Genomic DNA, 16,987 nt, shown 5'->3' with positions numbered 1-16,987 from the left:
TTAGTAATATTAGAATGAATGAGAATTTAGACGTTAGACTCACAAACTAGTACGGATCAGACTTAAGTATATTGTAGAAGCAAATTAAAAGAAAAACATACTGGCAAGATTTTGACAGTCAGGAAGACTTAAGTAAACATTTAGTGTGAAAAGGGAAAAACGCCTGTATGCACAATAATGAGAGGTAACTGATTTACAAATATTGATTGGTGTGCGTCTCATAATGTGGATGCTGCATAGCTTCACATTCACTACAGGCTTATCCATCAGTGATAAAAATGAAAAGCATCCAAGTGCAGGTCATAAGCATTCCAGCAATATGGAAACAAGAAGCATCAAATTTTCCATGCACCCAATTTGGTGGCATATACAACAAACAAGTATCTTGGCTGAGAGAGTTTAACATAATGTTAACACATTGCTTTCATATCTTCAAAGTGTGATACCAGCTATGCATTCATAGCATAAATAAATTATTCCACCAAAGAATGGCCGTTCCTTTGGCATTGTTGTTAATAATTCATAATTTTCAAAAAACAAAAGTTGACCAAATCAACATTGTTAGTGCAATGCAAACTTGAAATAGGGAAAAATACTCAAAAACTAAGATCATGCAGAATCTTTAGCAATTTGAAAATAAATGGAATAACAAATATTCATGTGAATTCTTACCAACAAGAAGTTGCCAAAACTATGCCAGATACTAAGAAATGAAAAAAAAGTACTGATATAACTGTAAAGACAGCATGTCCAAAACTTGAATCATACCTACAAAAACAAAAGAGACAAAATTAACAAGGCAAATAAATAGCATAATTGGGTCAATTTACTATGCTAGCATGAAAAAATAAGACCTTTCCTAAGAATATCAAAACTTTCACCAGACTTCTTTTATCAAAACAGTGAAACATCCACTATACGAAACTTACGCGGCACAATAAGCAGAAGTAGCAACAACCACGAATAAAGAGAGAATCACTATGAAGGCAGGATCATCTCGTGCCCACTGGTTTTTGGTTTCTGGGAAAAGAAGTCAAAATTAATCCAAAATCCACCACTGAAAATAAACATGATAAATAAGCCTGATCTCAAAGAATGCAGCTTCCCAAGGGCAATATATAATTCGAACTCACCAAGTTTGAACAATAGACTACATAACAAGCACTCGAAGAAAACATAATACTGTATTTAATAATAAAATAGCCTGTATGGAACATCAAACAAAATATGTTTGCTGGCTTCACTTTTTTTTTTTTTTTTTTTTTTTTTTTTTTTTTACTACTTGGTTGAACGTCAATTGTTCAATTGCTCTAGATGAAAATTGTCTTAATTCAGAAAACTCAAAAAAATTATAAAGTCCCCAATACTTTTTTAAGGCTTCTCCTACATATTCCTGCAATTCGCAAGTAAAATCATTAGCCTGACCAAAGCACACTAAAGATTGCCATGGAAATCAACAAGCAAGCAAGCCCACAAGAAACACCAAACTTCTTCTCTGAAAACATATTGTTTCAAATAGAATAGAAAAAGAAATGTGCATACAAGCCATACAGTAAAGAAAGCTCAAAACATTATTCCATCAAAATTATAATGAATTAAAACAAGTTACTTACGCTTATGGTACTTTGTGTGTTGGTAGCTGCTGTCGGCCAATTATTCCACATGCAAAAATATTTCCCAAACCAAAACTGAAATGTAAGATATTTAATAATAAAACAATGTAATGCTGATGAGTATAAGGAGATGTGAGTGGCTGTGATTACGAGGTTAGAAAAGGTAAACAAGAGGAAAATTGGAAGTACCACATTTATTTATGATTAAGAAAGGAAAAATTTTAATTTCTCTATGAATATACAGAAAAACTTGTAAAATCTACTAAGCTTCGGAAGACATCATTAGCATAATGCATATTCTCACTTGTTGGGCCTCTTCGGTAATTATTTTAAATCTTGCTTGAAAAAATTTAACCGTGATAAGCCATGTCAATAACTGTGTTTATTATGATTTTTTTTTTAGCTGAACCATTTTGAGCACTCTTAAAAACATTTAACCCTAGCCCACCCTCTTCTGAACCCTTGTGCACAAGAAATTTCATATAGCTAGCTCCTAAATGAAGGTAAATGAAGTGAAAACTTTCTTCTCTCCTTTTCATATTCTTCTCAGTTTCTCTCTGTATTGATGAATTCTCCTTGATGGCTTATTTTCCTATTAAATGGCTCTCCCTTTATCTGGGCAGGTGATGGAGGAGCAAATGTTGGTAGAGCTACCTAAGCATCAAAGGAAACCATCATTGTAGCCCTTTTGTTCCTTCATCGTGGTCATCTGACAAGCATCCGCTTGGACATCTCTCTTTTAAGCTAGAAGACATTCAATCATCAATAATCTCTCCTCGTAATCATAGTCCCCAAGCTCCGAAAATCACCAAGGGTAGTCTTCCCAATCTTTAATTTAAACAATAAAAAAATTCTTTGCAGGTTGGAACTAGCACTTCGAAATTAAATTATGATCCAGAATTGGATGTGAGAAAGACTTTTGAAACCAATAGGAATGTTTGTAGGATAAGAGTAATATGGCACAATCCTTTTAATGAGATGGAAAGAGTCCATAATAAGAAGATTGATTAAATTTTCTAATTGTAGGAAACTACTATATAACTTGTGTCTTCCACTCACTATTTACTACAATAACTGTGATTTGCTGGAAGCCTGGAATACACGTGACTACAGTACCCAAGCGGAGAGGAAATCTTTCAGAAATTAGAATTGCTTTCAACTACATAAAACAGACTACTTATGAACAAAAAATAGCATGAGTAATTTAAATTTGATCTTATGTTTTCCTAAACTAACCGCATCAAATAAAGAGCAATCTCATCGCTAAATCCATAATTTGGGAAATGCTTCTTAAACTAACTCCATAAAAGAAGAAAATTAAAATTTAAATTCAAAATACAAATTATCTGAAATAAGTTCAAAAATTCAAAAGTCATTCTTATCATGTTGACCTTATCATCATCCAACAATCCAAATTTCCTACCTCACAATCTTGATTATCAAGCATTTCATCAAAATCGACCTGTCTTGGACAACTGTGGACTTAATCTTCCTATCTAATGTTGTGATCTAAAAATTTATTTTAATAAGACCTCTCATGTTGTGATCAATTCCCAAACCAAGAAACTCATAGGGCCATCCATTAATGGCAACCATAAGTGCATATGCTAGCTAGATTTGGCATTATAAAAGTTAATTTAGGCCTCGTTTGAGACGGCTTAATTTTGCCTTTTTTGTTTCGAACAACAAAGTTATTTTTGGGTTGCTATTTGTATGTGACACTTTTCAAAAACTGCTTTTTACGGAACTTCATTTTTGTATTGTTTTCAAAAGCTTTTTAGTATTGGTTTCTCGTTAGAAACATCCATTCTCTCAAACAATTTTTTTAAAACTACCTTTTACAAAAGGTATGGGGTAACCAAATGAAACCTTAAGGGAGTACATTTTATGGGTAGAACATGACAATGCATTTACAACAGGTAGATGGCATAGGTTACTACTAATTTAGATGGATAACCCAATCTAATATTGCTTCATTCCTTTCCTTTACACCTAAGGCTACAAGCCATGAGACATCCAACCTCATACTACTGAACTCACATAACATAAGACACACCTAAGCGTACAATACTGATAGACCAAAGATTTCTCCATTTGAAAAGAAATAACAATAAGCATTAAATTAATTTTTGTCAATATTAAATCAAGTAAGAGAGAATTATTGATTCTAGAAATGTAAAATGTGCAAAAAAATGGTGGCTAACTGGTTTTTAAACTATATAGATCTCTGTCCATTTGGCAATCTCCATCAAGCACATCGTTTTGCCTCTTATAGTCTTATTCCTAATCGGACAGATTAGACAATGTTTGAAGAATGAATCAGGGTAATCAAGCTGCAATTAATCTACAGAGATACATAACCAACCCAACATATAAAATAGATATTCATCATTTAACTTCTAGACAAGGATCGGACTAAAATTGCTCACCAATTCAGTCCAGGTCTAGAAATTTTGATAACTTAAAACAACATACAAATACCCGTTATCAAGAACAAGGTCATAACAGGGGATTCTGTAGCACATCTCAATAAACCAGTGTTAGACAGGAAGGACAAAAAAAGTATATTCTTCTGCTACAACAAAGCATCACCTTTACTGTAATCTATTACTGCACTGGAGGGCCTGAACGAGAATTGAGAAGCTTACCAACCCACACGAAAAAACTACCTCAATCCCATGTCTCTTAGGCTTCATTTGAAAACACTGATGTGCTGTACGAAATAAAGTTCACTCTAATCCCATAGATGTGGTAAGTTGCCTCTAAAATGGATTCCCCTGACTATGAAGCTGTAAAAGGTGCGCAAGCGTGGGGTAGGGCCCTTATATGTGTGTTTCCAAAACAAATCAAAATGGTCATATTGAATCTTTTGTAAAGCAAGGTTGGTGCAGCAAATTATCCATAAAATCAAGCCTTATTTCTTCATGGCAGCTATTTGGCTATTTGGGCTTTTCAAGAATTGTCCAGTAGCAGTAACTCCGCAATTTGGCAAACTTACACTAGAATATCAAGCAAAAATTTAGAACATATTTCTAAAAAGTTAAAAGGCTTCTTTTCTTTTCAAGGTAAACCGCATAATTCCTCAATCAAAAGAGCATGACAATACTTGGACCTAACTTGGCCAAAAAAAGCATAATCAACCCCAAGAAGATTCTAAGCCAAAAGAGTATGAATGAAAGGATAGATAATACAATCAAAATAGCATGATTGTTTATTGTACTTAGGATAAACTCATTGACAGTGATATGACTAAGCATAAAGGAAGCCTACACAAAGAAAATGACTAAACTAACAGTAAAAGTTAATATATTAAATCAAAATGATGAAATGTATGCAAGTGACTCATAGGGCATGGTAACATACAAAGTTATTTAGTTCTATGAGAAGCTGGGGTTGACTATCCTAAAATATTATCTACCTCAAAGAAAGTTTAGGCCGTTCAAACTACAACCCGGTTTTATTACACCTAAAGAGTATAATGTCTCTCCCAAACATTTATCTTCTTTAATAAGGAATGAATGTTTATAAATGTTTTCTAGTAAACAGAATACACACAGTTAAGGAAGAAAAGAATGGAAAATATAATTCCAAGCATTTTATTTTGGAGAATAATAAAGCTCTAGATACATACACAACTTTTGGTGAAGTGCAAAGATGAAGCATTTGCCAAAATGTGTACTCGATGTCCATTTGTTGCCACTAACAAAAGGAAAACAGTAAGCCAGTATAAGATCACATGCGAAAGAAAATATTGCAGGTGTTTTTCAGTAAAAAATTTTGTGATAAATTAATTGGTCTGCATTCTCTATAAAATAATCTAAAATGCATTACATAAAACCATAGATAATTATATGCCATGACACTAGTCCTAATCTTTGTTGTTCAGGCGTATCTAATTTAGATATACAAACGTCCAATTTATCAGAAATGACATTTGCACGAAAACATAGGCGCCGTCCCCTGACTCCCATCAATTACTAGAAGCATCATAGCAAGGTCTTCTTTAAGTAGCAAAGTAACAGCTACCACCAGTCCCGTTTCTCATTACAATTTGATGCTCCTGAGTGAAATTGATCAAAAAATAAACCTTTCAAAGGATCGCACACTACATTTAGATATGGTTAAAGGCAATTAAAAGACACAATCTATTTTCAGAAAGAATAAAGCAATTACACTGAATTTCTGCTGGCATGTCTCTAATTTTTACGAAAGTTCAAGTTTTCAAGAAAAAAATTCAATGGCTAATAAGTAAATCTTTGTTGAACTAAGCACATGTGAGACAAGAGGAAAGTTCTCTATATAATATAAAGGGGAATGAATAATTACACATGAGCTTGAATAATGTGTACCATGATATAAGACGAGCAAGCCTATGGGAACTATGATGATGATTCTAGACTTGATAAAGAAGGCATAAAATGCCACTACGGACATGACAAAGAAATGATGAAATGAAAGATGTCAATTAAATCGTAGATTATGTGATATGAATGAAGTTCTTATCTCTTATTATAAAAATTATGAATGATTCATGTAGATTCGTAGAAAACTAAAGAGTAAGAAGATGGGGAATGATTTTCTCTTTGTTACACCTTCCTTCAAACTGCGGTACAGTCATTATAAATAGAGAGGAAAATAATTAATGAAAATTACAAAAACTGAAAACTAGGTAATGCACAAAAGTAGAGCCACACAATCCTTGGAAAAAACATGGAAAGACAGCAAGGGAATAACCAATACAGAAACGTGATACTCAGTTAAGCAAACTGCAGGAAATCAAAGCCTTCCATGTAGGGACCAATAGGGAATTCTGTCAGGATTGTCTACCAGAACAATCAGGTGCTCAATAAGGAACGACACCAGATTTCATGGCCCAGATCCATTGAATAATTACTGCCGATCAATACTTCCACAATATGTTCTGAAATGTTATTATATCATAAAAATTCATCATTTTTATGTACAAGTTCATGACATAATTCATATGTTATAAGGACATGGTTTCATGTACAGCCAGAAATGAATTTTTTTCAGCTCTATTTTATTTAGGAATCAAGATTCCAAACACTTGACCCATATTTTCCAGTTCATTGCAGTGGGGAACATGGCAATCTCCCTGGCTTGTTTTGTCAAACCCAAAAGGATCAGGAGAATAAACAGGGATACAAGAAACTATCACCCACCAACCACCACTTCACAGTTTTTTTTTTTTTTAATCCATAACTATTTACTGGGACTTCAAAGCTTTGTAAACTTTAAAATAAGAAACCAAATTAATTAGCATTAACCATTGCCATCTTCAAAGAAACAAATCAATCCCTAAACATAAGTATTTTTTACACTCCCCATGAACCAAAGAAGATCAGTTCATCACACTATTAGAAGGAACTCAATAGGAATTAATCCTCTGTAAAATTAAAGTGCATAAGTATCTGTTAGACCGGTCCACTGGACTGGTCCAGCCGGTCCAGGCAGGACCGGTTCACGGGCGAAATCGCAAAACAGGCGGAGATTTCGCTAGAACGAGCGGCCCGACCGCTCATATAGAGCGTTTTAGGAAGGATTTTTGGGGGGTTTCAGAGAGAAATTTGAATGTAGGGACTGTTTAGGGAATTCCTTTTGATTTGTAGGCATTAAATAGATGTTTTTCCTAGGGTTTGGGGCATCTTGAATTTGGCTGAAATTTGAGATCTCGTAGATTTAGGTTTTCTTTGGGCTCTTGGCGTTGCCAGAGATTTGGGAGAGAACGATCCTCCTCTCGAATTGAGGATCAATTGTATCTTGCTATTTTATTCATCGACTAGTGGAATACAAGCTTTTCTTTGAGTTTTCTCTCAGATTTCCTTGTGGTTTTGCTGTTTTTCTGCTGTAAACAGCAGATTTCTGCTGTATTTCTGCTGTGGACAGCAGTTTCCATCGGATCAACTTCAGTTTTGGTGAGAAACACTTGGGAACTCAAGTGTTTCCTATCAGTATCATGGAATTCCAGGTTCCCAATAGAAAAAGTGATATTTTTTATGCATGATGTTATAGTTAAGTATCATCAATTAAAATAAAAAATAAATAAAAAAAGAGTAGTAATCTCATTAATGCCATCTTCAATAAAAACAAATCAATAATCTAATCATATATGCTTTTACACTCCCCATGAACTGAAAAAAAAATCAGTTCATCAGATTTTTAAAGGTAACTCAACAGGAAGTAATGCTCTGCAAAATGACAGAATTCAGTCGGTCACAATCTAAATATAAGGAAATATTTTTTCGCATGCGGTTGTTGTAAGTATCATCAATATAAATTAAGAATAAATGGATTTTCTAAGTGGCAGGGAAAATTTGTGTAGACTTTTTAGGTTATATTGAAGGAAAGAATGACAAATTAGAAAGTCGTGCAGAAATAAGAGGCGCAGCTTCCATAAAATAAAGTTGTAATATGTAAATATGCTCATAGCAACAATTCTTAAAAACACGTAATAAAATCGGCGCCTGCTTGGTAAGTAGTCATATTTTATGCCTGACACCATAGTTAAATATAATAAACAAAAGTTCTAAATAAATGGATTTTCCAAGTGGCAGAAAATTTTGAATTACTTTCTCAGGTTACAGTAAAGGAAATAATGATGTGCTAGAAAGTCAAGCAGGACAAGAAGAGCGGATTTCATCAAATTATGATGTAATATGGAAATTATGTTCATAGCATAAAATTCTTATAATCCCATGTTACGCAATTGGCGCTTGTTTGGTTGCTCACAAATGTTGATAGGAATTGACAAGTGATAGAAATGGAAATTAGTCCCTTTGTTTGGCTGGTAATTGAAGTACAAAGTCGCACTTTCTCTAATAGAAAGTATATAATATCCTTCTATTTCCACCTGACTCCCCCTTTTTTTTAAAAAAAAAAAAAAAAACTGACTCCCCCTTCTTTATTCAAAGTCACTAAGAATTGAAAATCTAAATTCCGAACAAGCACACACTTCCATTGCATGGGAAGAGGTAAAAATGGAGATAATTCCACGAATTTAGCTGGCAACCTAAGTAAGAAGTCAGACTTTCATTAATAATTGGAGCATTCCCTATTTTTCTTTGTTTGTTCTTCCCTCATTTTGATTAAGATCACAAAGAGGTAGGACGCTTTAAATTATTTACAACCACTCACTTTTATTCTATTTAAATAAAAAATGATTAGACGAGTTGAAAGTTGAAGTTAATAGATGACATTCAAAAATCCTATTTGACTTCTCCAGCGCATACTTACAAAGTGAAAAAAGGCCATTTCATTCAAATATAAGAAACCAATCAAGCCCATAAGGATGTGAAATTACAGATTAAATCGTTAGCAAACTGGGTAAATATGATAAAGTATCTATTCAAATGCTTGTTTCTTTTCAGCTAGGAGAAGGAAGGTAGACACATCACTTCTAAAGTGGACACAAGAAAACATTCTGAGCTTGCCTTTCTTGCACAAGCCATTCTGCTTAACTTCATATGATTTAGGGAAAAGGGGCTAGAGTTTGAAGCAAAAAATCATGAGCTCACTTCCCAGAAAAAAATGGCTTTTCCACAGCTAAATCCATCCCTATTTCCACTATTTCCTGCTTCAGGATACCAAGACAGAGAGCCAAACATGCCAAATTTTTCCACATGGCCATACAACCCTCTCTACATTGTATATTGATGTAGATAAGTAATAAATCTGATTTTCAATTGCCATTCCAAAAGGATAGATCATGCTTCGATCAAGATGCTGCCTAAAATTGCATAAAGAAATCACAGTTTTGCATCCGCTAGTAGACAAACCAAAAGAGAAATCTCTTGCTCCAATATTCAAAAATTTGCAGGTACACACCATATTTAAAAAGCATTTCCATAAAACTTTCAAATTTCTAGAGCCTAGATTTTTTACTTAGATTTTTTTATTCAATATTTATCTAGATAGTAGTATCATCTATCCAAATGTAATGTATTTAGTTCATTTCTATCAATGCTTAAAGAATGTAATTTTATTTAGAATGAAAATTAGTGATTATATTTCTGTTCTCTCTCTCTCTCTCTCTCTCTCTCTCTCTCTCTCTCTCTCTCTCTCTCTCTTTGTCAGAAAATATTATGACAATTTGATATTGAATTATTTCGAGACGTCAACAAAATCGGATTGGAATATCATTTAATATTTGCTATTTATAAATTCAGCCAAACCAAATGTGCTAGTAACATAACAATTATATAGCAAAATAACTGGCATTTGCTCATAACATAACATTGTGAAACAGATCTCAGCAAACCAAACACCCTCTTAAGAAGGAAAAATGGAATTGTGAATCAAAACATAACATAAAAATTACGAACTCTTTCGGGACATTCCATTTAACATCACATAATTCTTTTTTTCTGCAAAGCCCCTCAAACATTAGTACAACACCATTAATTTTTACAATCTAACCGTGATTGCCTTTAGTAACATCAAGAAGCAACTAAAGGACAGAATCCCGGAAGCATTTTGATCCTAGTTCCCTAAGGGCTCATTCAAAATACTCTGTCTCTAAGTCAACAACACGGAATGATGCACAAGAATCCAATAACATCTAGATCACAGGAAATACCCAAATTTATAGTAAATCGCTGAACCTTCTCAACATTTGAACTGAACGGTAGGGTAAGTTACCTTGACTATTCTCCGGAGGTAGTGGGCTAAGACGGGAGAGGGGCGCACGGTAGAGGACGCGCGCCCTTTCGATACCGTTGGCAGCATCGCTCTGGAGTGTCTCTCTTTCCCTCTGTTCCCAGATCCGACCGGGCTCTAGCTAACCCTGGCGAGTATGATAGAAAAAATAAAGAAAAGCAAAAATTATTGATGTTCAATGATTTTTAGTTTCACCGAAATGAGTGAAAATTCTAATAAGGAATTTCTTAATATGCCTCATTGTAGGCATAATTAGAGTTTTTATCTTTATTTTTTTGTACAAAGTTTATTTTTTGATGAAGTTATCTCTATTATATTTGTTGATTATTTATTGAAGTCCTTAATGAAAGAAATTGATTCCGATATTCAATATGATTTGAATATTCAAAGATAATTTTTTTTCAAGCTCCGTCATTTGAACCTCACTATAGAATATATCATACAATGATCGATAAAGAGTCAATGATCGATAAAGAGTCAGCATGATAGAGCTCAATAGGTGAGGCATCATAAGATTGAATGTGTTCTAATGAAAAACTGTGGCATAGGTTTCGTGTGATGAGGAGTTCACACAACAAAGCTTTTTGAAAAAGGGATTGTGGAACCGATAATATGAGGCAAAGCTCATTGGGGAAGACAAAGATAATAAAGACTACATGTGAGGAGAAGAGGAGTTTCTACTACATCACTCGCTAGAGAAGGCATCACGAGGCTGGCAGCATTCAAGGGAGCTTTTTCGAGAATGCATCATGAGACCGGCGGAGATTCTAACCAAGTTCAAACCAACTTTGAACTATGATTCGAATTCAAATCAACTTATACCTATTCTTTCGTGGTAAACTTATTGTGAATAAAATATATGATAACTTTAACCAATTTAAACTTTTAAGCAAAATTTTCAAAGAAAATAAAAAACCAAAATACATTTTCAATTACGTGTATTATCAAGCATATAAAGTCAATTTTAGGCTTGCCTTAAAAATAGGTTGAAAAAGTTAAAATATTACAAATTTAATAAATCTTAATATTTAATGATTAAATATTAATAGTTATAAAGAAAGTTTTTAAAAGCTTAATTTTATATGAAGATCCAACACACACAAATTAAAAAAAGAAAAATTAATACCATACACCAAAGTTTTTATATTGAAAGAAAAAAAAATTACAATGCCTAACCTAACTAAAAGGATTTACTACATAACTAAGATTATAAATTCTACTCTTCTCCTTAGTTGTAGGATCATAAATTGTAAATATTAACTTGAGCTCATGTGTTAGTAAAAGAGATTGATGGCAAAATAGTGGTCAAGTTATGAAGGTTGAAAGATGACAACCAAGAGACAACAGTCAAATAATGACAATCGATGACAATAATAAAGAGATAATGGTCTGCCAACAATGGTTATAAGATGAAAATTGGATGATAGGGGTCAGACAATAAAAGTCAAACAAAGGCTATCACGAGATGGTGATCAGGCGATGACGAATGGGCGATAGTGGTCATTAGTGGCAGTTGTCAATGGCGATCATGTGGCTATGCTCTTTCAAACTACATGCCCATATCTTGCTTCAAGCTACCATTTCAAGTGAAGAATAAAGTCTATTTATAATACTTTTAGAATCGCATTTTCGTAATTTTAGCTGAAATCTTAAAAACACTCAATTAGATGGCTTTTATTTATTCCTTTAATTATATGATATTTTGTCAACATTTAAGTACCTTACTGATCTCAAAATATAGCAATCAGAGGCTCATTAGATTCCTCTTATCAACACAGTCATTTTGACTATAAGCTACAAGATATAGAAATAATTTAGTCCTTCAATTAATATCACAAAATTTATAATCATACTTCAAATGTTTAATTGAGGCGCATTTGGAGTTGGATCAAAAAACATTTTTCAATGCCATTGAATTTATGTTATTGAGATGTTCAAATCGACTATAAATTTGCTGAAAATAAAATTCTAATGGTGATAAATTTGGCTCTAAAGGTTCTAAATTAAATATTACTTCGAGATTTGTGTCATTGGAGCTGGATCATATTATTTTAAATGTCATCATATTCAAGTTATTGATAAGTTTAGTTCAACTATAAGTTTGGAAAATAAAGTTCTAATGGTGATAAATTTTGTTCCATAAGGATCTAACTAAAATATTACATTAGGATTTGTGGTTTGTTAGATAATTTTTTTTGATGGGGTATAATTTTTCTTCAAATCTTTAAAATAGTTATGACATAAAATTAAAATTTTGAAAAAATAATGAGACGTGACCGCTCCCTAGACATTAATGTGGACATTCTCTCTTTGTCATGAATCAAACTATACCTATTCAATTATAATTTCACTCTTTCATATATGGGTGCATCAATTGGAGCAAAAACTATTAAAAAAAAAATCACTTTAAACTCTCCAAATTTGCTCAAAATTAGTTCTAAAAACTCCATTGGGTTTCAATTTGTGAAAATTAAGTCCAAGATATCAAAAAGTTATCTCATGGACCACAAAATGTGAAAATATTTTGCATAGGGCTATGTGGGCTAAAAATGTGGCATGGAAGTATACAGTGAATCGACCGACTAAGTAACCAGCTTGCTGCCTTCATCAACAAAGGCAAGCCACTTACGTGCGTCATCTAGTGGCACTTTGAGGGCACATACAACACTACTTCCAATAGCCTTTTTTGTTGTTGAAATTAAGCCATTTTCAAAGCATTTTTTTATATAAAATATTTTAAAATATGTTAAATTTAAATACATGCATTTAATAGCCCAAAAAAATTGTCAAAAATATTGTAAAAACTACAAAAGTTTAAAATTTTTGATAAAAATAAATTGTAAATCCTCGCCCTCCTGCTAAGTATATATAACCCCATGTGCAAAATAAGAATTAACAGTAATATTTCTAATCCCTGTGATGATGTTCCGATCATCTTCTGATAAGAAACTTACTAATTATATTTGTATATATTGAAGTTGAGGTGCTCGAGGTTCTTAATATATGACAAATAGTGTATGTCGCATCATCAGTGAGTGACATGGATATGTTGACAGCTTTGTGATAGCACCAAGAATGACTTATGTAATAACCCGTATTTTGATTTTTTTTAATTTTTTTTATAGAGTCATTACAACTCCAAATCACAAATCGTCTTTGACAGAGTATTTTGATTGTAGTATTTTACTTACCCGGATTTTTTTATAATGTTTAGACACCGGTGAAATTTCTTATGTAATTTGTACATGTCGGTACAAGTGAGGATTTCGGACCGGTAGGTGTTTGTTTTACAAATCGATTTAACCAATATTTTTTAAATAAAATAATTTATTTTATGGATATTTTTTGTAATTTTTTAATTCCTAAAATGATTTATTTAAATTTTATACTAAAGAATTAATTAAATTAAATATTATATTAATATTATATTAAAATATCTTAAAATATCTAAAAGCATTAAATAATTTTTTTTTATAAAATCCTTTTTGCTCCCTTTACTTCGGCTAACATAGAGGTATATAGGAAATTTGAGAGAAAAAGTTAGAAGAGAGAAAAGATAAACCCAAATTTTTGAGGTTACGAAGCAATTTTCGTTCATCTATGCAGCTGAGAAATTTGCTCATCTCATTGTAAGGAACCTTTACCCAATTTGTGATTTTAAAGATTTTGAGTTTTTAATATTTTTCTTTACAATTTTGTATTTCCGTTACCAAAAACTTGAATAGCTGTGTATTGGCAAAACTTCCATCACGTAAATTTTTATATGTTATAGAGATCATGATTTATGAGCATTTTGAGTATTTATTTATGATTTTTCATAGAATGATTTTGAAAATACAATAATTTTTGTTTACTCAGAATTTTATTTTAATATCTAAAAATAGTGTAGTACAATAAAAGTCTTATAATATAATTTTATACAATTCATTGTATTTTGATAATTTTTTGAAAATATGCATTTTTGCTTAATAGGATTCTTTTTTTTAACGTTATGACATTTTGTAAATTAAGTTTAATTATATTTTATTTATTGAAATGCATTGAAAATGAATATGGATATATGATTAAGATTAATGTTATAGTACTGTGATACTATGTGTATAAAAGACAAGTAAAGACTGGTTGACCCGTTGGTTGGAGACTGATTGACTTGTACATGATGGTGGGCTGACGAGCTTTTCTTTAAATATTATGATTTAATGTTATCCTCTAATGATTCACGTGATACTGATTGGGAGTTATAATAAGATGGTTATTATGACGATGGACAAAAAGTGACGACTCTGTTTACTAAGCCAACGGTTTACTAATATTGATATAATAGTGAAAAAATAGTACTTCTTACTTATTTAGTGTTACTAGTGAAATGCATATTCTTGAGGCATTGTTCTTATTATTGTACAAATTTTTATTACTATATGGATTTACTATTATTGTATTATTATACTGCTTCTGCCACTAGATTGTTATTATTATCGATTCATATACTGATACTATTTGATACTATTGATTCATTGTATTGATATTATGCATGTGATATACTGAGCACATAATATAGAATAACTGGATATCATGTGTTTCCTCATATATAATTTTATTGCATGAATTTGATTTTGATAATATTTATTTTGATTTAATATTTTATTTGATTAGAGAGACATGATTGATTTATGGATTTGACACTCGTACTAGTTTACTAGCTTTTGTATTATAGTGTTTTACTGTTTATAGATTCTACTACTATTGTATGTGAATTTTATTATTTCTGCACTGATTTAATGATCATATGAATGTAGCTGCTATGATTTGACTGTTGACATGTATATTATTTCTTTATCATACTTTAAATCCAGTTATAGGTTGTGATGACCTACTGGGCTTTTAAGCTCATTATATGTTATTAAATAATTTCAAGTCAGGGCAGGGGAGCATAAGTGCGAGACTGATCAGGATTCTTCATGTTCTATTTTTTTAATTTTTCTTTTGTACTCAGAATTGAGTTGTTAAGATTTAATTTTGTAGATCATGAGTATTGTATATAATTTTTAGGAATGAATATAAATGTGTACATTTATGTTTTGAATTATAAAATCTATTTTATTGTTTATTATTGATAGATGATATTAGATAGCTCTGATTGTTTATTATTAAAATATTAAAAGAATAATTCTTCCAAATTAGATTATGGGGCGTCACAACTTATAATCTGAGTAGAGTAGGGTTTTATCACTTCCTAAATATAGTCGATGGGACCTTCTCAAAATGAGGTCCAGAAGAGAACATGCAAAAAAGCCCTAAAATTTGCTAAAGGTAGCTAACCCTTCTTACTATCAAGACCAATGGAGAGGGTCTTAGTGGAGGACTTATTGATGGTGTGTGAAAGGTATGAAAAGGCACACTTTGAGAGGAAAGAGATAAGGAGACAGCATGATTCAATATATTGAACATGTTTAAGGATCCGTAAGTGCTTGCTAACATTCCTAAAGTTTTATAGCAAAGAGTAACTAAGAAGAACATAAGAGAATTAAGAGGATAAGCCCTAATAGGATCAAGAGAGTGTTCGAAAGGACCATGACTAAACTCAAAGAGAATAAAAAGTGCCAAAGCTATCTCATAATGCTCTTGATCATTATACAACTTTGAAGATTACTTGCAAATAATATTACATCAAGGCTCCTAAGCTTTTAGGAAAGTGATTTTAGCCCTTGGAATAAAAGGTTTGAAGTTTAGCCATATACGAGTGTTGACCTCGTTTTTATCCTGATTTGCCCTCGAGCATGTTTGATCGAGTTGAACGGGCGTCATCGAGCTCGACTCAACCCGAATCAGCATCGATTTGAGTTTGATTTTATTATCATTGTTGTTGTTATTATTATTATTATTATTATTATTATTATCATCATTATCATTAAATTAATTTGACCGAATTGGGCAGAATCTGAATTAACCTGAATTGAACCGGATTGAACCCAATGTAGACTTGATTTCAGCGTAATATGCCCAATTTAATTTCAATTGAACCTTAATTAACTTTCTAAGGTATTTGAATTTGTTCCTGATCAGGAAATAGATCCTACGGCCCTAATTTTATCAAAAATTTGAAACCTGTTATTATCACAGTGCTTCAGTTGCATGATTTGTTTGTTTTAGAAAGAATACAGTCGTTGATTAGCATGAGGCAGCACGACAGAGCTTAATTCGGTGTATAGGGGCTGGATCGAGAAGACGAGGTAGCAGGATTACTTCCTAAGCCCGCGATTCTCCCAGGCATTAACTCCATGCTCATTCTCTCGGTCTCTCTCTCGGTTCCAAGACCAAAAATCCTCTCGTCTCGCTCCAGCTCTGGGTCTTTTCAGTGGAATTCCAGGAGAAGCCGAAGCTTCTGCCCTCTTCCCCTCTGTCTCTACCATTTGCGTACACTAGGAGGTGGAAGCCCCACTAGGCCGATGGCTTCTTCTCTCGCGAGGCCAGTGAAGTCCAAGTCGCCTTCTCCAGGACTGAACTCGACGGCAACCCACCCGATCTCCTTCAGTCGACCCCTCTCCCTCCATCTCCCCTCTGATCGGACCAAACCCATGGGGTTCCCCTTGCTCCCGTCTCCCTCTATTCATGAGGAGCCTGACGTCAACCTCCCTCGTAGGACTGTCAATTCGTGTCGGCGGGTCGTGTTCGGGTCAGACCCGAATTTGACCCGGCTA

General features: G+C 32.8%; 1 protein-coding gene across 2 annotated transcripts; it reads right to left on the bottom strand.

Annotated features, from left to right (window-relative positions):
* Positions 1 to 623: 623 nt before the first annotated feature.
* On the bottom strand, positions 624 to 10,477 carry LOC110109075 (protein unc-50 homolog). 2 transcript variants are annotated; one of them, XM_020839974.2, is made up of 5 exons: positions 10,272 to 10,477; positions 5,245 to 5,312; positions 1,614 to 1,642; positions 930 to 1,020; positions 624 to 768 (listed from the first exon to the last, which is right to left on the bottom strand). In XM_020839974.2, exons 1-5 carry the CDS (start codon positions 10,356 to 10,358, stop codon positions 669 to 671), a joined length of 375 nt encoding a protein of 124 aa, XP_020695633.1. In that variant the 5' UTR covers positions 10,359 to 10,477; the 3' UTR covers positions 624 to 668. The 2 variants fall into 2 exon arrangements, with proteins under 2 accessions (XP_020695633.1, XP_020695634.1); XM_020839975.2 differs by having other exon boundaries at positions 1,614 to 1,639; positions 10,272 to 10,474.
* Between the last annotated feature and the right edge of the window lie 6,510 nt (positions 10,478 to 16,987).

The sequence above is a fragment of the Dendrobium catenatum genome, unplaced genomic scaffold, assembly GCF_001605985.2.
Source record: "Dendrobium catenatum unplaced genomic scaffold, ASM160598v2 fragScaff_scaffold_1248, whole genome shotgun sequence".
Taxonomy (NCBI): Eukaryota; Viridiplantae; Streptophyta; class Magnoliopsida; order Asparagales; family Orchidaceae; genus Dendrobium; species Dendrobium catenatum.
Note: the sequence above shows the minus strand (reverse complement) of the source record. Positions and strands in the feature narration are given on the sequence as shown.